Source organism: Copidosoma floridanum, unplaced genomic scaffold, assembly GCF_036245765.1.
Source record: "Copidosoma floridanum isolate Cflo_tuat_1 unplaced genomic scaffold, Cflo_Japanese_pri ptg000010l, whole genome shotgun sequence".
Lineage (NCBI taxonomy): Eukaryota > Metazoa > Arthropoda > Insecta > Hymenoptera > Encyrtidae > Copidosoma > Copidosoma floridanum.
Genome location: NW_028321887.1, coordinates 296,518 through 322,032, shown reverse-complemented (window position 1 = coordinate 322,032; position 25,515 = coordinate 296,518). Strand labels below are relative to the sequence as shown.

The window sequence follows — 25,515 nt, the reverse complement described above, 5'->3', positions numbered from 1 at the left end:
TATAAAATGATGTAATGTACTATTACATCTACGTATCTTGTAATCTCAACTGTGGTCATCTACTTGGTTATTATAAAAAAATTTTATTTTCCTACCTCGGGCGTTTTTGAGAGGCTGGTGTGCCCTCAGTAGAAAAAATAGGATTCGCCACATAAGCGCCATCGTTGACGTACATTGCAATAATTCTAGTTGAATTTTACAATCGTTGGTTTTTAAACTGCGCATATTTATTGACGTTTCCCTTAAAATTAAAATAAATAAGGTTGAATGCAGTATTCATCGTACAAATTTTAAAAATATTTTTTGAAGTCAAATATTATACATAGATTTGGAACTGCTTTTCAGGTTGTACATTTAAGCTTTTAACTTTTTTTTAACAATCATAAGTTTGTAGTTGTCATGTTTATAGTATACAATCTTAAATTTGTTTATAAAAATGGTTTAAGTAAATACTATAAATAGTTCAGTCAAAATAGGCATAAATGAAACAATGTTGTTGTTAAATAAAATTTTTTAATAGGTCAATGTTTTTAACGACTGTACTGAGCTAAAATAAAAAATTCAAGTAGATGAACGTTCAACACTTTTTATTATTTTTATCGCACATTATAATGCTCAAAATTTGTAGAAATTCATTTCTTAAATCAAAATTATAAAAATTGTGTGCAATTGTGTAAATTTGTGTGCGCATGTCTGTGTCGTTGATGAAATTAAATTGTTTGGATAAAAGAATAATAAATAGTTTTATAGTAGTTAAGTAGTAGTCTTTGTTCTCATCCACTCTCTTTTTAAATTTAACATCTATAATTTTGTTTAATTTGTTTTTGTGACAATGTTAAGTTCCAGTCCAGTGGTAAATTTTGATTTGGTGTTTTTTACATCACATTTCATGCATACATACATTCATACATACATATGTGTGTACGCGTCTGTGTGTACGCGCACGCACGCGTATGTATGTGTGTGTAGAAGATTCAACTAAATTAATTTAATTAAATTAAAAAAAACTCAAAATGTTCTTAATTATTTGAAAAAAATTTGTAAACTAATAAATGAAAAAGTTTTTTAAGTTACACTTAATACCTTAAGGATATTTTTGATATGAAAGATGGTTGTTTATTTATTTAGAATGAAAAAAAGATGGTCGAAACGTACTAATCAAACAAATAAAATGTTGGCCGACTTCAGAAAAAAAAAAAAGATGAGTATCAATGCCGGACGGAAGAAAATCTTTCTAAATTTAGAAAGAACAAGTACCTATTGTCGATCTCTCGAGATTATGAAAAATAAGTATAATAATGTTATTACATTAGCCACCAAATTAAATAAAGCAACTTTTGAGAACATTTAATTAGGTGAAATAACGTATTGTGAAATCGTACCATATAACAGAAAAACAGTTCCAGATTTTTTTCTTAAATAATAATTATAGTAAGAGTTTATGGATTGTATTAGTTAATGATTTTCAATCCTGAAACTGCCCAATAACCCTATCATATTTTGATATTGAGAATAAAATTAAATTGTGTCTACCTTCTAGCTACCGTTACAGTCAAAGCTGCAGAAAACTACTTAGCGGCTTGGCGAATCTATAGTTTTTGGTAACGAAAATAGGAATTAACGTTACTTAGAGTTACTAGTAAGTGTAGGATTCGATAGTTCTTCTGGTCACTTGAATCCATATCGAAGATGAAAAGATGTAGATAATACTAATAAAAAAATAAAAAAAATGCTCTGCAATCCCTTTTTGTGACAAGTATAATTATCATACTATTAAAAGATAAGAAATTTAGCCAAAATTTATGGCTGAACCCTTTGATACAGAGCATAAACTATTTCCGATACTTAAAGATCTCATGTCAAAAAGAGGATGACACATAAATTAATTTAGAATTTAACAGATTGCTTATATTTTCAGAACTTTCATTACACAGTTTATTTTATTAATATAGTTGTGAACTTTACACAATCGATTCCGATTCTTTACTTCAGTGAGGTTGCACAAGAGATTTCCTTTGTTTAGTTGTAAGTATTGCTTCTCGAAACATTTTAGATTTAATATTGAATAGTTTCATTGAACTATTTAACTATTATATTGCTACTGAAATTTTCTCATTTCATCAAATTAACACTAATAAATGACGTAATAATTAATGAGTTATCTTGGGCTATTCTTAAAAGTTTTCAACTGTTTCTGCGGTATTTTAATAAAGCAGATTTTCTCGGTAATGCTTCAAATAACATAATATCCCATTTTATTTAATTTAATAATTATTTATATTAATTTTGCTTTATTTTGTTAGAGATAAAGGAGATACCACAGGGATGGGACATTCAAAAGGGTGTAGGTACTGTGGAAGGCGTAGAAAGGGATGGGGGTAGCTGTGGGGGTGAGGAGGGAGTCTATTACGAAAACCACTACAACAATATTAATATATAAAGAAATTTTATTAGCTACAAACACACACACACACACATTTTCTCTTTTTCTCTCTCTCTCCCTCTGTCCAATATAAAGAGGGATACGTTACTCGTTTTTTTAGTATCTACCTCTAATACAAATTTTTGTACGCGTAGTTTATGGACAATGCATGTACAGTAAATGACTGCCGAAAGATATGTTTCTATAAGTAGCTGCAAAATATGCAGAGTATCTGTGGGATAAAACCCGTCTTGGGTGATGGTATTAAAACTAGTGAGCAACGTGTGCTATAGTCGCCGAGATTTAATTTGGCCAAGTGGGTGAAAGAAAATTTCTATTGTAAATTTCTCATAATAGCAGAAAGTATATGTTATGCAGACCAAACCAACGTCAACTATACGGCAAATTGTAGAGTGTTAAGTGTTATTAAAGGTAAAAAATATTTTGCTAGGTTAAACTTGGTATAACTGAGAGCAATTATGTGTTTTATTTAAAAATTTTTCCGCACCCGAACTGAACAGTATGGCTGTATAGCGTTTTTTTACATAACATGTGTAAATACGTAATAAAATGGGGTTTTAGTGTTAGCATTAAATGTCCTGGCATATTTTAACGCCATTAACACTGCACTATTGATTGTGGCACACTCTACAAATTGATGTATATTTGGAGCTTGTAACAAATCATTACTCTGAGAGACCGATTTGACGATAGTTAACATAATCATGTTTTAATCATAAAAGAACGGTTTGTCCACTGTTTTCATTTATATGTTAGGTATTAATATACCATATGAATTTTTTTTTATGAGCTTTTGTATCCTCTTCACAGGTCTTTATCTATTAATATATCTAAATTTTAAGGGTAAAATAAAGAATAAATGACCCATGTTTATGGTTGAAATATGTATTAGTAATAAACTAATTGGGCTCTCAGTACCTCTGCTGCAGTGCAAATATAATCATCCAAGATGGATTTTGTCCTTGTAATGGATACTTTGTATTTTTTCCAGCCACTTCTAGGACTAGTACAAGTGCTTTAGATGGACTGAATAGCCACCAGAATACATACTTTGAACGGACCGTCCAGATATGAGTCTTCTGGCATCGTAAGTGAACGTAGATTATATATGTGCTGTAGCTTTACTTATGTACGGGGAATATTAAATGAAGTAAAATATCACCTTTTTGTTACTGCTTCTCGGTCTTTTACTTCTGAGCGCTCGAACCAAATATGCGGAGACGCCCGAGCGAGGGCCCTTTGCAAAATACCCAAGAAGCCGCCATGTCTCTGCCCAATCTGTTAAATTTTTAATTCAAATTATTCAACTGTTTTGACAAGTGTAGGTGTATACATATATTATGCTTTAATGTGAACATAATGATTATAAAATATATTACAACGAAAAAATATAAACATGAACGTAGCTGATAAATGAGATATGTTGGTCAAAAAAGGGGATGAATAAATTAGTAAGTCATTACAAGGACTGTAGTTAGCGTCTACAGCTTAGGAAGGGATAAGATATAAAGCTCAAAAAGGACGTACAGAAAGAAAAAAGAGAAAACATCACAATACAATATTTGTTTGATTAAGGCGATTCATGCGATTGGTACCGTATCAAAAAAAGGTCCCAGTAATCACGGAAAATGGTTGTGCATGAGTTATTTGAAATTTTTATTAAAATAATTAAAAAACTATAGTTAGTTATGTAGGCAATTAAATTATATATATATAAAAGAGAGTATAGTTTTACGCAATACCACTCCAAGGAGCAAGAAAGAGCCAAGTTAAAATTTAGGACTTTTTTTTTATAACATTTGTAGACAAAATATTACATACAAAAATTTTAAATTGTTCGAAAATCAATTTTTTGTGTTGACCACTTTCATCCATGTTGTTAACGTAACACTTTGATTAATTGATTGACAACAAAAATTGATTTTAAATAGCAAAAAGTCGTTTTATAGCAAATAACTATTTTGCATTTATCTTGTGGATAAAATGCTTAATACGAGTCGTGTAGAATATACTTCATTGTGTTTGTTACTTTTGTCTACAAAGCTGTTTTAACACAGGAAATAACGAAAACCGTCTTACAATGTTTGAGTAACTGTTATGAAGATAGTAACGTTTTAATTTTATTTGAAATTAATTGTATAATTACTGTATAATATAAATGATACATTTTGCTCTGGTAATGCACGAGTTTGTCGTGCCTTACATATGCAAGACGTAATGTTTTGTATGAATTTAGCTGCTTGTTTTTCTTTTGATTTTAAGTTCGCGACACGAAATTTGATACCTTCAAAACTTGTTTCCGCGTACTGTGAATACTTATTTACGTTTCATCTACAAGCTTTAAGATTAGTATTTGCTGGATGCTTAATCACTTAATGAAATCGCTTGACGATTTATAAAGAGTGCAAGAGAGGCGACAATGTCATGTCGCTTTCACTTGTAACAAAATTGTATAAAGAATCATACCACTCATACTGCAAGCCATTTTAACCGTACGATGTGAGTCACTTATAAGTGTTTTTTTATAAATAATACTAGCGATTATCAAATAAGCACTTCTTACTTTATGACGCAGGATAGTTCAGACCTTTTGTTTTTTTAATAAATGAAGCTTTCAATTATAAAAGTAATTACAAATGTTTATCAAAACAATCTATGAACCCCTTTGCGTTAGTAGGTAATATTCACTTGAATAACTAATAATTGAAATGATATTTGCTAAGTAGTTAACAGTTCCATTTACAAACAATTAAATTTTGTAGCTTCTTACGTTATGTGTCAAAGACTTACTAAATAATAATTAAAAATGTTATCAGTAAAAAACGAAAAGAATTAAGCTTACTGCGTTAAGTGGTTGTATTATAATAAATAACTAATATTGTTTATTTTTGAAAAACCGGAAATCTAAAACACCTTGCGTTATGGAGTTAAAGACGTTTGCTCACTAACTAACAGTATTATTAATCGCAAAATCAATACGATCTTGTAGTTTTTTTAGTAATCCTAACAAATTTTCGGACAATTCAACTAACAGAAAGTAACCGAAGCATTGCCCTCGAAGTTTGCAGTAGTCGTGCATAGTACACGTACTAGGCATAGTACCGTAGCTAACTTAGAATTGGAAGAAAAAAAAATTTAACTTGGCTCTTTGTTGCTAGTATTCCGGATTTGACTGTTCTTTGCACTGAGCCAACAATAACGTTCTTAGAAGATAACATTATGAGAGATTAGAAGAAAAACTTTACTTTTATAACTTAGTGTTCTTGACGATAACGTTGTCAATGTACCGTTTTCATTAGAAATTCCTTTTTTATGCAAAATAACATAGAACATAACTTTAAATATGTATTTAAGGAAAATTAATTATTCACAAGGACTTAAATAAAATTTTACGTATAAATTGATGATAATGTTAAAATTTTTGCCATTTTATTCCCTGAAATAAGACTCTAGACCATCCAGTTTTTAAGAAGAAATTGAAAGTGGAGAGCATACAATCTAAAAAATTTTTAGCTACAAAAATTAGTCACATCAATACGCATGAAATGATGATCTTTTTGAGACTCTCAAATGCTCCTAATCAAACAAATCTTAAAGACAACAAATATGTACAAGTAGCGGTAAGGTAAACGGCCCAATTTAACGAACACTGTTTTGAGTAAATTTCACATTAAAATTTATCACGAGGAGTAAAAGCATACTATTCAAAAAAAAAAAATTTATTAGTTCTTCATATGTATCCATGATAAAAATAAAATTTTATACTGTCAAAATATTACCGAGAACTTTTAATATTGTCTTAAAAGAGGGCAAGGTTAGAATGTTCCGATTGAACGAACAGTAACTTGGGATTTTGAGGTGTTCCAATCTCACGTCTCAGTTTAACGAACGCCTTTTTATGAGTAGTTTTTTACGTAATTACATACTTATAATTATATTACAGATTATAATAATGCAATTATAATTTTAAAAAGTTTATATACATTCATCGTAAGTACAAAATCACAGAATAAGTGAAAAGTTTCACGAAAAAACAATACAAAGGCAACTGTTATCATTTATTTTCAAAACTTATTAAATTCATCAAATAATAAAACCAATGGCTATTGCTGTTGTATATAATTTTTTATTATATCCCCTGACGACGTTTCTCTCCTCTTTGGGTAGGAGCCTTTTCAAGTCAAAAAGATTATTTTGTTCGAAGATTCAAAAAACGTCAGTACCCAACGAGGGCACACAGTCAATAAAAAATTATATACAACAGCAATAGCCATTGGTTTTATTATTTGATGAATTTTGTCTTGCTCGCTGTTGTTGGAGTCATAAACATCGTAAAACTTATTAAACTCATAATTTTTTCAGTTGATAAGATACGTATGGCACCATCAATTTCTTTTTTCTTAGCAGATAAAAATTGCTTATGCTCTTTCAAAAGTCGTTGTTGCTTAGCATCAAGATTCTTCTTTTGATTCATAAGCTGTTTTTTCCTTTTAGAATTTTCTGCTGCTGTTTTTTTCTTTTCTCTTTCATCCAGAGCCTTTTTCATCTAAGCATCAGACGTTCATACAAAATGTTTTTGAAACTTGTCTAAAAGAGTCTCCATTGTTTAAAAGCTTCAACAGCAGATTTAACTTTATTTGATGTTAAATTATATGACCGTATTTTTTTCTTTTGATTGTTGTTAGTTTTGACACTTAAAATCTTTTTCTGAGGCGCTGTTGTTTTTCTTTTAATAATCACGGAAAATATAGGAAATATATGCATACCTTTATGCATGAATATCAAATTTATGCGTAAAAGTATGCATACTTTTCGCACTTTTTCCGCGCGCTTTCATGTTTCAAGCTTACGACTGTTGAGTAAACAGGCAAAGTTATAGGTAAGGATTTCTTATAACACTTCATTTGCAAACGTACCCAAAATGTATACAATTTTTACCAAAAAACTCGATATTAAAGTGCAGTGATACTATTACTATTGAATTTAAGACACGAAAATCGTCTGTGCGAGTACTGGTCAAACGCGTTCACTAAACTGGGCCAGACTGAGATTGCTAAGGGACATCAAAACATACTGTTCTGTATACTGGGACGTAAGTGAAAATTATGAACCAATTTAATAAACACACTGATTTAATAATTATAATTCATACATTCATTAATTTATGAATGAATATTGATACTCTATGATCTAATAATTCGTTTGATACTTTTTTTAGCTATTTGATCCATCACATTACATTATTTACAAACATAAAGTTGGTAAGTCACACGCTCGTCGTTTCCAAAGCAGAGCTGACGTTTTTAGAAAAATGGAATGAACTGTATAAATAATTTTTTCTCACTGGTTAAATTATAATTTGAGTATGATTTTAATAAGTTTCGATAGTTGATACGTATAGAAACCCTAATTATTTTTTTTCTGACAAATACAGCGATAAACGTCTTTTCAATGCGTTTTTCATCAAAGTGTTCGTTCAACTTGGCCGTTTACTTTAATGGCTCTTTCCCTCCCTCTTTCTCTAAAACCGTACCAGTGAATAGCAATTGTCACACATAAGGACAAGAACGTCGATAGGCGAGGTGTGATTGGCCACACAGATGCCACTCTTCGGCCTGTTCTCGGAGTTGTGATAAATAATGACGCTCGACAGTGCACTGGACAGCAAGGCGAAGCACATTATCAGAACGCGTTGATTTAGCCAGCGCTTGAACGCGCCCTCGGGCACGTAACCAACTATGGCCGTGCAAAAAGTCAGCCACATTACCTGAAAAAAAAAAAAAAAAAAAAAAAAAAAAAAAATAAAAAAAAAAATAAGAAATGTATTTAAGTAGTATCAGATTTACCAATCCTTTTCGTGTAACATTCAATATTAATTTTATCCAAGGATATATCCCATGTAATGGAATCCTTTATTGCTTCAATCTTTTGCAATTCACTTAATTTTTTATGATGATTGCATACATATTCTTTAACTGTTTTACGTCTTATTGGATAATTAATGGACTTACGATTTGGCATCAGAGTAACAAGTGTCGAGGCCAGGTGTCTGAAAAGGAAGCTGAAAAGGTGGCCAAACCCCCATGTCGAGATTAGGTGGACACCATGTTACTTCAATATATTGATGCATCGCATATTATGATTGAACACCTTGGGTCTGATTCAGAGCTTCCATATACTAAATACCGTTCAAGATTGCTCATCATGTTACAAACAATGTACACCAAAATTTATAACTCCGCTACATCTCGCACGTTAAGTAACGATAATATTCGAACTCAATTGCGTACATCGGAGTACTGAATCAGACCCCTGCTGTGGTGATTAAAGTTCAAAAGTTTCGAGTTTGTTTCATCAGATTTCTTTATTTTATTTTTTTTTTTTTTGTAAAGTTACTGTCTAATTATATAGAAAGATACTAGTTTGTTTAATGGCAAATTAAAATCACAATAATTATTAAAAAAATACTGGATTAGGTGTCTTTAATTTCAAATTTCACTTGTTTATGCCAAAGATTACTGCACATATTATCATGGGAAAAAAGTCATTATGCAAAATATGCCCCTGATACAGAATTGGAGATCATTATCTCGGTAATAAAGGCGTAATTAGAGCTGCTGACAACATAAAAACTTTTCCGTCGTCGATACTTTATTGCACATGCATTAATTAATTTACAATTAGTAAAATTCACTGGTCAACTGGTCAACTGACACTAATATAACACTGTGTATACTGAGCCATAACTATTATTAATATATACACTTATAAATCTTATGAATAGTATTTTATAAATAGTATGAAACAATTAACATTAATAAGAACTAAAAAAAAAAAAGTTCTATCTATCTTCTATATTTGCATCTATTTATGCTTCTTTTATTAAATTTGCCCTGCTCGTTACTATCTTTTTTTTTGAGAACAGGTCATAACATCAACTTAGTTATGTTTAGTTTCTTTCTTTGAAGTAAACATCTATCATTACAATATTTATTTATAATTGTATGATAACAGTAATACGTCTTTTACTTTATCATGTAGCGTGAAAACATTTGCTTCTTAAATTTGTTGCCATGCCACAGGCTACAGTTAATGCTCCTGCTCTGAAGCTAGATGATTATACTAATGAAAATATGTAACCTTTTTTCTGTACTCTTTTGTAGTAGCAACCCCTAGAGAGAAAATAAGATGATACTCAACGTACCAAAGGGTCGAATGAATCTAAAGAGTGAATCAGAAATGTTGTAAATGCTACGTCAGAAAATACAAATAAGAGAAATCAGCATATAAGGTAGGGACCTATCAAGTTGGCCTACGCAGCGGCAAAAAAGAGACCTGCAGAAACGATGGGAGGAAAAAGAACAAAGGGATACGCGATCTTCTTTAATTTAGGCAGTGCGTGTAAAAGAGGCTACCGAGCAAAAGGTGTAGCAGATAAGAAAAAAAAGTGAGGATAAGTTAAAGATACAAGTGAGACTTGACTTGAAACACAGTTAATTATGTCGAGTACATGTAGCCCGTATGGCAAACATAATTTAAAACATTAATATTCATAAATTATCAAAAGTAATAATCATTTGTGATTTACGTTGAACAAAGAAGATAAGATATACAATAAATCGTAACGTAAAACAAATAATTTGCAGTATAATCTGTAGTATAACTTCTGTCCAGCCTAAAAACTTCATCAACTCAACACTCTCAAAAAATATTCGAGTTTTTCACTGGGGGCACAGCCAACCCAACTTAGCATAATATAGCATCATGGCCACATTGCGCCAGAGGCCAAAGATGTAACGTACAACCGTGTTACAGAGTCGATCTAACTTCAATGCAAGATACCCGTAAAGGCTTACGTGGACGAGATAGGCATAGTCAAACAGTAGCGTAACTAGGCAATATACTAGTTTCACTTCTAATCTGCTAGATAAGAGGCAGCCTTTATTTTTAGCCCCTACCATACAACATGGACCCAAAAGCAAATGACACACACGTGAACATTTCATGTTATATAACTTGAGTTTGTGACAGTTAGATCTTTAATTATTTCAATCAGTGACTCTTTAATTACTTCAACCACGACTCCAGCACAGTGCTCCCAAAAGTGGCATCCAAGTAGCGCGAAATTCGAATTGGCTGTATGAAGCAACACGCAAAAACCCACATAACTCAACAGAATTTCTAACATAATGTATAAATAAACCCCAAGCTATTTAGCCCAATAAACCACCGCTATTTAACCAAGAAACGCTAAACGCCTACTGGCCACTTAAAAATTAATTGATTTAAATAATAACGAAAGCGCTAATCACCACACAACACGAAGCACTTACTGGCCGAATAGTTTATTAATTAAATAAATAAAATAACAAAACCACTAATATCCACACAACACAGAGAAATGACTGGCCGTTTGGTTCACTAATTAAATAAATAAAATAACACAAGCACCAATCACCACACAAACCGGAACGCTTACTAGTCGCTTTGTTAATCAATATAATAAGTAAAATAACACAAGCGCCAATCACCACACAACCCAAAGTGCTTACTGGTCACTTTGTTAATTAATTAAATAAATAAAATAACACATGAACCAATCACCATTTAACCCGGAGCGCTTACTGGCCACTTTGTTAATTAATATAACGAATAAAATAACAAATGTGCCAATCACAACACAACACGGTGCGCGTACTGGCCGTTTGATTTCATTAATTTAATAAATAAAATAACACAAGCGCACATCACCACACAACCCGGAGCGCTTACTGGCTGCTTCGTTAATTAATATAATAAATACAATAACAAATGTGCCAATCACCACACAACACGGTGCGCTTACTGGCCGTTTGGTTAATTAATTAAATGAATAAAATAACACAAGCGCACATCACAACAAAACCCAAGGCGCTTACTGGCTGCTTCGTTAATTAATATAATAAATAAAATAACAAATGTGCCGATCACCACACAACACGGTGCGCGTACTGGCCGTTTGATTTCATTAATTTAATAAATAAAATAACACAAGCGCACATCACCACACAACCCGGAGCGCTTACTGGCTGCTTCGTTAATTAATATAATAAATACAATAACAAATGTGCCAATCACCACACAACACGGTGCGCTTACTGGCCGTTTGGTTAATTAATTAAATGAATAAAATAACACAAGCGCACATCACAACAAAACCCAAGGCGCTTACTGGCTGCTTCGTTAATTAATATAATAAATAAAATAACAAATGTGCCGATCACCACACAACACGGTGCACTTACTGGCCGTTTGGTTCATTAATCTTATGAATAAAATAACACAAGCGCAAATCACCACACAACCCGGGGCGCTTAGTGGCTGCTTCGTTAATTAATATAATAAATGGAATAGCACATGCGCCAATCACCATTTAACCCAGCGCGCTTACTGGCCACTTTGTTAATTCATATAATAATTAAATTAACACATATGCAAATCACCACACAACACGGTGCGCTTACTGGCCGTTTGGTTAATTAATTAAATGAATAAAATAACACAAGCGCACATCACGACAAAACCCAAGGCGCTTACTGGCTGCTTCGTTAATAAATATAATAAATAAAATAACAAATGTGCCGATCACCACACAACACGGTGCACTTACTGGCCGTTTGGTTTATTAATTTAATGAATAAAATAAAACGAGCGCACATCACCACACAACCCGAGGCGCTTACTGGCTGCTTCGTTAATTAATATAATAAATAAAATAACACATGCAACAATCACCATTTAACCCGAAGCGTTTACTGGCCATTTCGTTTAATAATTAAATAAATTAAACCTGCCAAGCCCCAATGACCACACATCTCGGGGCGCTTATTAGTCACTTTCTTAAATAATTAAATAAATAAAATAACACATGTACCAATCACTACATAACGCAGAGCGCTTACTAGCCGTTTGGTTTGATAATTGAATAAATGAAATAACGCAAGCCCCAATCACCAAAGAACCAGGGGCGCTCACCAGTCACTTTGTTTGTTAAAATAATAAATAAAATAACACAAGAGCCAATTACCATTTAACCCAGAGCACTTACTGGCCCTTTTGTTAATTTATATAATAAATAAAATAACACATGTGCCAATAACCACAAAACACGGTGACCTTACTGGCCGTTTGGTTTAATAATTAAGTAAGTAAAATAACTCATGTGCCAATCACCATTTAACCCGAAGCGCTTACTGGCCATTTAGGGAAATAATCAAATAAATAAAAAAACTCAAGCCTCAATTACCACACATCCCGGGGCACTTATAAGTCGCTTTGTTAATTATTTTGATAAATAAAATAACATAAGAGCCAATCACTACACAACCTGGAGCGCTTACCAAACGTTTAGTTTATTAATTAAATGAATAAAATAACACACGTGCCAATCACCAAAAAATACGATCCGCTTTTCGGTTGTTTGCTTTCTTAATTAAGTAAATAAAATAACAAATGTGCATATCACTACACTACCCAAAGCGCTTTTGGTCGTTTGGTTTATTAATTCAAAAAATAAAACAACCTATGTGCCCATTACTACTCAACCCGGAGCACTTACTGGCCATTTAGTTTATTAATTAAATAAACAAAATTACACATGGGCCAATCTCTACACAACTTATAGCTCTTACTGGCCGTTTGGTATATTGAATAAATATATCAAATAACACAAGCCCAAAGTACTACACAACCCCGGAAGCTTACTGGTCGCTTCTTTATTTAATATGATAAAAAAATAACACAAGCGTCAATCACCACATAACCTGGGGCGCTAACAGGTCGCTTAGTTTATTATTTAAATAAATAAAATAACACAACAGCTAATCACTGTACAACCTGGAGCGCTCACTGGGTGTTTAATTTAGTAATTAAATAGATAAAATAACACTAGCGCAAATCACTACACAACCTAGAGCGCTTACTGGCCGTTTGGTTTCATAACTAGATAATTAAAATAACCCAAGCCTTAATAACTACTTAACTCGGAGCGCTTACTGACCGTTTAGTTTCCTTATTAAATAAATGAAATATCACATGTGCCAATCACTACACAACTCGCGTCGGTTACTGGCTGTTTGGTTTATTAAACAAATAAATAAAATCACACAAGCCCCAATCACTACACAACCCGGAGCGCTTACTGGCCTTCTGGTCTATTAATTGAGTAAATAAAATAACACATGTGCCAATCATCATTACCCCGGAGCGCTTACTGGCTGTTTGGTTTCATAATTTAATAATTAAAATAACACAAGCCCCTCTAACCAGTTTCATAATTTAATAATTAAAATAACACAAGCCCCTCTAACCACACAACCTAGGGGGCTTACTGTTTGCTTTGTTTATTAATATATTAAATGAAATAACAGAAGCGCTAATCACTATTTAATCCGTAGCGCTTACTGGCCACTTTGTTAATAAATAAAATAAATTCAAAGACACAAACACCAATCACCACACTAACCAGTGCGCTTAATAGCTGCTCTGTTTTTTAATTAAATGAACAAAAGAACATTAGCGCTAATCACCACACAATGCGGAGCGCTTACTGGCCATAGGGTTGATTAATTAAATAATAAAATAACAAATGTGCCAATCACTACTCTACCCGGAGCGCTTACTGGTCGTTTGGTTTATTAATCAAATAAATGAAATAATACATGTGCCAATCACTACATAACCCGGAGCGCTTACTGGCCGGTTGGTTTATTAATTACATAAATATAATACTACATGTGCTAATCTTTACACAACCCGGAGCACTTAATGGCCGTTTAGTTTATTAATTCAATAATTAAAATAACACAAGCCCCGATCACCATACAACCCAAAGGGCTTTTTGGTCGCTTTGTTAATTAATATTATAAATATAAAGAAAAAAACCAGTCATCTCACAACCCGGAGCACATACTAGCCGTTTGGTCTATTAATTAAATAAAGAAGCTAACACATGTGCCAATCACTACACAAGCCAGAGCGCTTACTGGACGTATAGTTTATTAATTAAATATATAAAATAATACATTGGCCAATCTCTACACAAACCACTACGCTTACTGGCCATTTGGTTTATTAATTGAATAAATAAAAAGTGACATGGGCCAATCTCTACACAACCCGGAGCTCTTACTGGCCGTTTAATTTATTAAATAAATAAATGAAATAACACAAGCCCCAAGTACTACACAACCAAGGGCGCTTACTGGTCGCTTATTGATTTAATTAATAAATAAAATAACACAAGCGTCGATCACCACATAACCTGGGGCACTTACTGGTCGCTTTGTTTATTTTTTATTTTATTTATTTATTTCATACTCCGTCCCTTACGGGTTTGGAGGGGTTCCGTAACATTTTGTACATTTAATATATACTTAATCTACGCTATATAATATATTAATTTTTACTTTATCTGTTCTTAATATTCTACTTTGTCTTTTTTTTTTTTATAATCATATTGAAATAAAACAAATTTAATATCACTACAATTCCAATTCTACAAAACTCAATTCTCAAACTTCAAAATTAAACACATGCCTATCAAAAATTCAAAAATTTACAACTTACATTATCAAAATTATAAAAATGTCCTATATTTAATTCAGTAAACAAATTTTCTAATACTACTTAACTATCAAAAATTTTGAAAATTAACAACTCTTTTCTTTAAATTGTCCATATATTTTTTGTATTCTTCATTCTTCCTTGCATTTCTTTTCTCTCTTCTTTCTTGTCCTACTAATCCTTCTTCTCTCTTTACTCCCTTAACTTTCTGCACACTTTCTTTTATCTTTTAGATCTTTTCTGACTCCTTCCTTTTACTGATTACTTTTCTTAGCACTTCTATCTCTTTTGCATCGTGGCTTAGTATTTTTTCCATTTCTTCTTCATTTCTCGTATCTCCGCAAATCTTTAGTATGTGTCTAAGATCTTCTTCCTCCTCCTTGCATAATCTACATTTCTTATCCTCCTCTCCTTTCCAGTATTCTCTACTTCTGCATTCATTTCCGCATCTAAACCTTGCTACTAACTTTCTATCCTTTAATGGCATATCCTTTTTCAAGTATTCTGGTTCATCTTCTGGTCTTATACCTTTATATGTTCTGTTGTACCGTGAATTCTCTATCTTTTCCATTCTCTTCTCTTTTTCTTTTCTTTCCTTGTTCATTAATATTTTTTCTCTTTCTTCCTCCCTAAATTCTACTCCTTTTATAAATCTTGTTTCTTTTACTTTCTCTTCCCGTAGTAATGCAGCTCTCTTTTTTGAATCCTTTCCTATTCTCTCTCTTTCCTTGTCCTTTTCTCTTATGCATTCTTTTACTAATTTTATGTCTGACTCCCTAATTTTCTCTTCAAACTTTAACGCTCTCCTTAACGCTTTTATACTCATCCTTTCTAATCTACACTCCTCCTCCACTATATAATTTGGTGTATAGCTGTCTAATCCTAATATCCATTTCATATATCTTCTCTGTATACTTTCTAGTCTTTCTTCTTCTTCCCAGCCCCACACTTCCGCACCAAATAGCGCTATACTTTCTACTAGGGCTGTAAATAATTTTCTTCTTCTTTTGTAGCTATTCTTAAATATTCTTTCTCCTATGCTCCATGCATTTTTCATAGCTATCACTGCTTTTCTTTTCCTTTCTTCTATATGCCTATCGTTTCTCCCATTTTTCTGTAGTATATATCCTAAATATCTTATTTCATTTACTTCTTCTGATTCCTTACTCCCCCACTTCCATCTTCTATCCTTCCTCTTTCTTTTTTCGAACACTAAAATTTTCGTTTTTTCCTCACTTAAAATCATTTTCTTTTAATTTGTGTACTTTTTGAATCTTTTTAACATCTCTTTCAATTCTTCTCTCTATCTGCTATTAATACTATATCATCCGCGTAAGATAGACTCCATACTTTTTCATTACCAACTCTGCATCCTCCCACCTGCCCTTTCTTTAATTCCTGCTCCAGATCCGCTAAGTACACGTTAAACAGCGTCGGGCTCAGTGGGCAGCCTTGTCTCACACCTTTCTCTGTCCGAAATTCCTTGGATTCCTCTTCTCTAACTTTAACTACATTTCTCGTTTCTTTATAAATATTCATAATCCTATTTCTTAGCTTTTCACTCACTTCCATTTCTATTAATCTTTCTTTTAAAACTTTCCTATCCACTCGATCAAATGCTTCCTTTAAGTCAATAAAACATGTAAATAATTTTCCTTTTTTTTTGCTTAATTTTTCCTCAACAATGAGTTTCAATGTATATATAGCTTCTATTACTCCTCTCTTTTCTCTAAAACCAAACTGACTTTCTGATAATTTACCTTCGATTTCCTTTTTTAACATCTCATTTAACATACTCGCATAAATCTTATATGCTGTACATGTCAATGTAACTCCTCTATAATTTTCTAACATATCTTTATCACCTTTTTTGTGAATCAAACAAATCGTACCTTGTCTCCACTGATCTGGTAATTCTCCTTTTTCCCATACTTTTTTCAGCAATTCCCACAGAGCTGCATCCACTTCTCCGGGCATGTACTTCCATACTTCATTTTCCAGCTTATCTTCTCCTGGTGCTTTTCCTGCTTTTAATCTGGCTATCTGCCTCTCGAACTCTTCCTTGCTCATTTCTTCCTGATCCTCTGCATTTGTTCTTGCCTCATCCTTTCTTGTCTCTTCCCTCACAATTCCTTCTTCATTCTTCCCATCTAACTTTTCCATAAAATACCTTCTCCACTCTTCTACTGTGAACTTTTTGGATATTTCTCTCCTTCGTTTTTTCCTGTACTTGTTTATATATTTCCACACTTCGCCTTCCAATGTTGCCTTTTTTATCTCTTCTTCTTCTAATCTTTCAAACCTTTTCCTTTTTGCCTCACACCAGTTCCTATACTCTCTTTTTTTATCTATGTAATAACTTCTTTCTATTTTCTTTTTCCTCCACCTTTTCATTATTCTTCTTAAATACTTCTTCTTCTCCTTCCATTCTTTATCGTGCCATTTTTTATCCCCCATCTTCCACACTCTACACTGTTTTTCCACCTTAGGTACTGCACTATCTATTTTTTCTTTTAATTCACTTAATCTTTCTTCAATCTCTTTTCCCTTTCTCTCCCAGTCTTTACACCGTTCTCCATACTGATCAATCAATTCTTGAGTCCAATCCCTCCTTGCCTTTGTTCTCTATTCTTTCTCTACAATTCCTACCTCTACTTTCTTTTCTAGGTATACTTCTAGCGGCATATGATTTGATTCCGTTCTTTGTCCTATCTTCATTTCCTTAATCTGATCTAACGCTTCTTGACATCCTATTGCGTAATCTATTACCGACTCTCCTCTGCTACCAACGCATGTGAATTCTCCTTCTTCTCCTTTTTGCCCATTTACTATACACCATCCTTCTTCTGTTATTTCTTTTATTAGTCTTCTACCTTCCTCATTGATCTTTTCGTCTTTCGACTTTCTTAACCTTACGTCCTTGTCGTCACTATCACTCTCACTATCACTTTCATTAATCCAACCTCCTTCTCTCCCAGTTCTTGCATTCCAGTCTCCTAGTATAAGTACGCATCCACTTTCCTTTATTTTTACTTTTTCCTTTATAATTCCCATCGTCTCTGCCACATTTTGACTATATACTCCTATGATCTTCCAGTTCTGATTTCCGTGTTTAATCTCCTGCATTACTATATTATCGCAACATACTTCATGATTTCTACTCTCCAATTTTTTGCTTATTCCTAATATTACTCCTTCTTTCGCTCTACCTTTTTTATGATCTCTGGTCGCTGCTATACACTTCCACTCATAGCTTTTTGGCAACTCACTTTCTACATTAGTCCACTTGTCCTTTTCCAACCATGTCTCTACTAACATTATCACATCAAACTCACTTAAATACTTCCACACTTCACTGTCCTTATTTAGCACTCCCGCAATGTTCCACGCACAAACACTAACATTTCTTCTTCTCACTCCCTCCTCCTCTACATCTTTTTGTTCTCTTTATTCTTGGCTCCTTCTTCTTTCCTCTGTAAAATCTCCTTTCCTTTCATCAAATCTAAGCCAATTACCATCGATCAAAATCTTCATATATCCAACTTTTGTATTTTTTCCTTTGTTCCTCTGCTCTTTTGACTTGTTTAACATAAATCTTTGGATCTCTCTTTCTCTCTCTGTTAAATCGCTTTCTATGTAAACTCCTCTCTCCAGATGTTTTTTATTTCTCATTACTTCTTCTTTCATTTCTTTACTTACCAGCCTTACTACCACCAACTTCCTCACATTTTGCCCAGCGTTTACACTTATCACTTTAGCCTTCTCTACCTTGACTTTTATTTTTATCTTTTGTTCAATATACTCTTCGACCTCCTTCTCCAGATTCTCTCCTTCAATATTTGCTCCTTTTATAACAATGTTCGGTCTCCTTTTCTCTCTCTCAGCTTTTTCTGTTTCCCATTCCAACTTGCTTATTCTTTCTTCTAACGCCTTCTTTTCTTCTATCCACTGTTGCCTTTCTTTTATCCACATCTGTTTTTCCTCTTTCCAATCTTCTTCTCTTCTTTCTACACTACTAATCATGCTGTTTAACTTCCTTTTCAACCTGCTCATCTTCTCGTTTAATTCTTTATTCTCCTGATTTTCTTTTGTAAAATTCAATAGAGTCTGTTCCTTTAATTTTGTACTTGTATTATTTCTTGTATTCATACTTGCTGCAGGCGGCTTTCCTGCCATTTTAAATTTTGCCGATAACGCAGTTTTCTGCTTTACCGACAACAACTTATATATGTCAGAAATTCTATTTACCGGCCTTACTCGACAAAGTAGTGATCTTCCTTACCGACCTCACTATTGTTTTTTTCAGGGACCTTCCTTATCTACCTCTCAGATTACCCCTTTTATCGACCTCTTTCTCCAATTGCCGCTTCTTTCTTCCTGTAATATCTTTTCTAATCTCACTTTCTTTCGAACTTCACTGCACTTTTTCTTTTACTATCACCACTTTAACACTGTTTTCCTGTCCTCTTGTCTCTCGTTTTTCCGCTCACTAATACCTTTCTTTGTTATCCCCTATTTTTACTACCCACTCCTCACTTGCCTTACACGTGTTCTTTTTACCCAGACACTACCACACTAATCTCACTTCATCCTTTCAAACTTTCATAATTATTCACTTTACACTTTTTTCTCTGCTGCTTCTTCACTTTTTACACTTCCTCGTACTTTTATTTCTTTTAATTTTCACTTTAATTACTTTTTAATTACTCTTTCCTACGGAGCGCTCTCTCGACACGTCCGCACTCTCTCGCATGTACAACGGAACTCCCGCTTTGTTTATTATTTAAATAAATTAAATAACACAAACGCCAATCACTACACAACCTAGAGCGTTAACTAGGTGTTTAACTTATTAATTACATAAATGAAATAACACTAGCGCCAATCACTACACAACCTGGAGCACTTACTAGCCATTTGGTTTATTAATTAAATAAATAAAGTAACACATGTGCTAATTACTACACAACCCAGAGCGCTTACTGGCCGTTTGGTTTATTAATTAAATAAATAAAATATCACATGTGCAAATTACTACACAACCCGCAGGGTTTTACTGGCCGCCTTCTTAATTAATTAAATAAATAAAATAACACAAGCGTTGATAACCATGTAACCTGGAGCGCTTACTGGCTGCTTTGTTAATTAATCAAATAAATCCGTAGACACAAGCTCCACTCACCACACAACGCGGAGCGCTCACTGGCCACTTTGTTTATTAATAAAATAAATAAAATAACGCAAGCGCTCATCACTACACAACCCGGTGCGCCTACTGGCCGTTTGGTTTATTAATTAGGTAAATAAAATAACACATGTGCCAATCACCATTTAACCCGGAGCGCTTACTGGCCGTTTGGTTTCATAACTTAATAATTAAAATTACCTAAGCCTTAATTACTACACAACGCAGAGCGCTCACTGGCCATTCAGTTTCCTAATTAAATAAGTAAAATAACACATGTGCCAATCACTACACAACTCTCGTCGCTTACTGGCTGTTTGGTTCATTAAACAAATAAATAAAATCACACAAGCCCCAATCACTACACAACCCGGGGCGCTTACTGATCACTTCTTTTATTAATATAATAAATAAAATAACACAAGCGTCAATCACCACACAACCCGGGGCGCTTACTGGTTACTTTGTTTATTAATTGAATAAATAAAATTACACAAGCACTAATCACTACACAAACCGGGGCGCTTACTGGTGGCTTTGTTTAATTATTATGATAAATAAAATAACACAAGCGTCAATCACCACACAAGCCGGAGCGCTAACTGGCCGTTTGGTTTATTATTTAAATAAATATAATAATACATGTGCCAATCACTACATAATCTGCGGCGCTTACTGGACGCTTTGTTTATTAATTAAATAAATAATATAACACAAGCGCCAATCACCATTTAACCTGGAGCGCTTACTGGTTGCTTTGTTAATCAGTAAAACAAATTCAAAGACAAAAGCGCCAATCACCAAACCAACCGGTGCGCTTACTGGCTGCTTAAGTCATTAATTAAATAAGTAAAATAACACATGTGCTAATCAAAACACAACCCAGAAAGCTTACAAGCCGTTTGGTTTATCAAATAAATAAATAAAATTACACAAGCACTATTTACTAAACAACCCAGGGCGCTTACTGGTCACTTTGTTACTTAATTTTATTAATAGAATAACACAAGCGCCAATCACTACACAACCCGAGCTATAACTCACCTTTTGCTTTATTAATTACATCAATAAAATAACAAGCACCAATCACTACACAACCTGGAGCGCTTACTGGCCGTTTGGTTTATTAATTGAGTAAATAAAGTAACACATGTGCCAATCACCATTACCTTGGAACGCTTACTGGCGATTTGGTTTCATAATTGAATAATAAAAATAACACAAGCCCCAATTACCACAGAACCTGGGGCGCTTACTGGTCGCTTTGTTAAGTAAAATAATAAATAAAATAACACAAGCACTAATCACCATTAAATCTGTAGCGCTTGCTGGCTACTTTGTTCATTAATAAAATAAATTCAAAGACACTAACAGCAATCACCACACTATCCAGTGCGCTTAATGGCTGCTTTGTTTTTCAATAAAATAAACAAAATAACATTAGCGCTAATCACCACACAATGCGGAGCGCTTACTGGCCATAGGGTCGGAGCGCTTACTGGCCATTTAGTTTATTAATTGAGTAAATAAAATAACACACGTGCCAATCACCATTACCCCGGAGCACATACTAGCCGTTTGGTCTATTAATAAAATAAATAAGATAACACATGTGCCAATTACTACACAAGTCGGATCGCTTACTAGCTGTTTAGTCTATTAATCAAATAAATAAAATAATACATGTGCCAATCACTACACAACCCACGGCGCTTACTGGCCGCTTTGTTTAATAATTAAATAAATGAAATAACACAAGCGCCAATCAACATTTAACCTGGAGAGCTTACTGGCTGCTCTGTTAATTCATAACACAAATTCAAAGACACAAGCCTCAATCACCGCACAACGCGGAGCGGTTACTGGCCGTTTTATTTATTAATTAAATAAATAAAATAACACAAGCGCTAATCACTAGACAACCCAGAGCACTTATTGGCTATTTGGTTTATTAATCAAATAAATAAGATAACACATGTGCCAATCACCACACAAGCCGGAGCGCTAACTGGCCGTTTGGTTTATTATTTAAATAAATATAATAATACATGTGCCAATCACTACATAATCTGCGGCGCTTACTGTACGCTTTGTTTATTAATTAAATAAATAATATAACACAAGCGCCAATCACCATTTAACCTGGAGCGCTTACTGGTTGCTTTGTTAATCAGTAAAACAAATTCAAAGACACAAGCGTTAATCACCACACAACGCGGAGCGCTTACTAACTGTAAATTTATTATATTAATCAACAAAGCGGCCAGTAAGCGCTCTGGGCTGGTGGTGATTGGCGCTTGTGTTATTTTATTTAGTTAATTAATAAACAAAGCGGCCTGTAAGCACCCCGGGTTTTGTTGTGATTGGCAGTTGTGTCATTTTATTTATTATATTTATTAATTAAGCAGTTAGTAAGCATTTCGAGTTAAATGGTGATTGGCGCTTGCGTTATTTTATTTATTGAATGAATTAACAAAGCAGCTAGTAAGCACCTTCGGTTGTGTGGTGATTAGCGCTTGTGTTATGTTATTTACTACAATAATTAATGAAGCGGCTAGTAAGCGCTTTGGGTAAATGGTGATTGGCACATGTGTTATTTTATTTATTATATTAATTAACAAAGCGACCAGTAAGCGCCCTGGGTTAAATGGCGATTGGCGCTTGTGTTATTTCATGTGTTATATTCATTAACGAATCGACCAGTAAGCGCCCTGGGTTGTGTGGTGATTGGCACTTTTGTTATTATTTAAAGCATTAAATTTGAAAGTGGCCAGTAGGCGTTACTCGTTGCTGGGTTAAATAGCGTTGGATTGTTGGGTTTAAGAGCTTGGAATTTTTTTATTTATTGTGTTAGAAATTCTGTTGAGTTATGTGGGTTTTTACGTGTTGCTTCATATAGCTAATTTGAATTTTGCGCTACTTTGGATGCCATTTTCGGGAGTACTGCTCCAGCGTGACAGAGAGAGAGACAGAGAGAGAGAGAGAGAATTCGAGATCTTGACAGAGCAGGACCAGCAGCCAGTTGACGGGCGGACAAGCTACACAGTTTACAACGCTTTTTTGAGAACGTGGGACTCTGGATACTTGGACAAGAGGCAAGACACCCGTTACCTGGCCCGATGTCTCTCTGGTGACAACATCCTGTACAGAAAAACGAAATACTGAGCTCATCTAGAGTAGTAAATCGTGGAGAGAATTAGTGTAAGGGGAAACATATGTGCTGTCAGGGGTTGTTCTGCCACGTGTGCGGGTACAGGTTCCGAGGGCTTATAAAGGACAGCGACGACAAGAGCGAGAGGACGCTGGAGAATAAAAGAGGAGAAAAGTGAGTGCGCGACACGATAAACCTGACATTAGGGCAGGCCACGCTAACATGTCAGGTCAAAAGTATGGGAGATGGAAAGAGAGAGGGTACAGATGAAATTACGGAGCCGAGAGATTAAGGGGCGTGGAAGTAGGAGTAGGGTAGATTAGATATTGGACAGAGAAGTGGTGGAGTAGAGTAGATATAGAGTAAAGAGTGAAAGTAAGATCAAGCGTAGAAGAGAAAACCTTAGACGGGTGTCGCAGCACCAGGAGACGTGAAAATGAACATTCTTTTACACTGAGAGGGAATTGGTGGTAAAACTCTCCTGATCGGGAATGCCGCACTGTGAAAATCAGTAGCGCTGCTGGTCTGTAGCATAGGGCAAAATCCTCGCTGGGCTGGGGGCTATTTGCTACCAGATGGGAGTGCCAAGCCACCGAAACCAAGCTATAGTGGCTCCAAATGACTAGTCGTGCCGCTCCACCACTTTTAGGTGTGATACTCACATAATGTACTGCAGTATATAAATTCAAGTTTTATATAAGCCATATAGAAGTAACCCGATGGATCAATTTTTCACTAAATATCCAGGTTTTGGAAGTTTTTACTTGCAGTTACGAGGTAAGTTTTCATTATTTTCATCTAACTGTGTGTATACTGAGGATATTCTGTATGCTTTCTCACAATATCTTCTTTATACTGTTTGTAGGTTAACTTAATTTGTCGACATGTACTATTTTTTTATTTCTTTCATCTTGTTTTTCAACTATACAGGAAAAGAAGTTGATGACAATGCATTTTATTTACTTGATACTGAAACTTTATTAAATATGTTAAATTATTTTAAAGATTTTGAGCTGATGAGCAAAATTGATTTTCTTGCTAAGTTCAATTTTGAAAAAGGTATGATGCTAGTAAGTAGTAATGAGAGCGTCATTATGCATTCAGATTCTGAAAAGTCTTATTTAGAGCCTATATCAAATAATGCAAGTGATGGGAACGTAAAAAGTAGCTCAACCTCAACATTATTTTTGAACTCAAATGAGGAAAGTAACAATACAAACAATTATGCTGAAGTCGTCAGTGAATTGCATAGTGCACCAGAAGGTTCTTTTAAAACTTTTATTCACCAATTTATATTCCATAATGAAATGCTTAAAATTCAAGATTGAAACTTACAGAGATTTGTAGTATCCTTTTCTTTGTCTTTATTTGAGGCATATAATGTTTATACTCTCTAAACGCTGTGTGTCATCTTAAGTGAATATTTGCTCTGCTAACCTGTGAAACTTTGCATATCTTTACTTTCTGTTTTATATAGCAGTCACTTAATCAGTGTTTTAAGTGTGTCACCAAATATGGACAAAGATACTGGTCTAGTTTTCCACTTTAAACATCAGTTTATTCGTTTTGATAAAAGGCTCCAAGTTTGAAATTGTATAACTACACTATATCTTAAAATCTTTTATCTTTCTTTTAAAGAAAGTTCATTTTATAGCTAGTTGAGTGAAGGAACAAGATACACTTTTCATACCCATTTCTATGCTTTTATGAATAGTACCAGTCTATCAGTGTTTTCAGTGTACAACTGATGTGTGTATAATCTTAAAAAAATTTAAATATGGTTTTCAGAGTGAAGTTCACTTAGGATATGAGTTTTTATGATTTTTTCCAAGTATACTTACCCTGAATGAAAACAAAGCACAGTATTTCCTCTTGGTAGACAAAAGATGATATAAGATCTGTAGGATAATCAGGCTTATTAACCTTAACGCCATTTCTGGTCAACTAAGAGGAAATGCTATATGCCTGTTTCGTCATTCAGGATGAGTGCCTGGAAAGATTTACATCCACCCAGGGGTACATCACTAGTCTGCAATGTCCATGGTGTTATTTCATATAGTAGTTCATTCCCTGTACTGCTGATTTTAAAACATTCTTTTGTTAAATAAATTGTGTCATAAAATCATTGTTTCA

At 33.8% G+C, this 25,515-nt stretch overlaps 1 protein-coding gene across 5 annotated transcripts in view; it reads right to left on the bottom strand.

Moving 5' to 3' along the window:
• The window catches only part of Gpat4 (Glycerol-3-phosphate acyltransferase 4), a 310,118-nt gene that overhangs the window by 107,225 nt on the left and 177,378 nt on the right, over nt 1–25,515 (bottom strand). For 4 of the 5 annotated variants that reach the window (XM_089589923.1, XM_089589925.1, XM_089589924.1 and 1 more), the window contains 2 exons: nt 7,977–8,210; nt 3,606–3,721 (listed from right to left, as the gene is read on the bottom strand). In XM_089589923.1, the coding sequence (XP_089446049.1) occupies nt 3,606–3,721; nt 7,977–8,210 (350 nt within the window). The remainder of the gene's footprint in view (nt 1–3,605; nt 3,722–7,976; nt 8,211–25,515) is intronic. The other variant, XM_089589926.1, reaches the window with a different exon arrangement.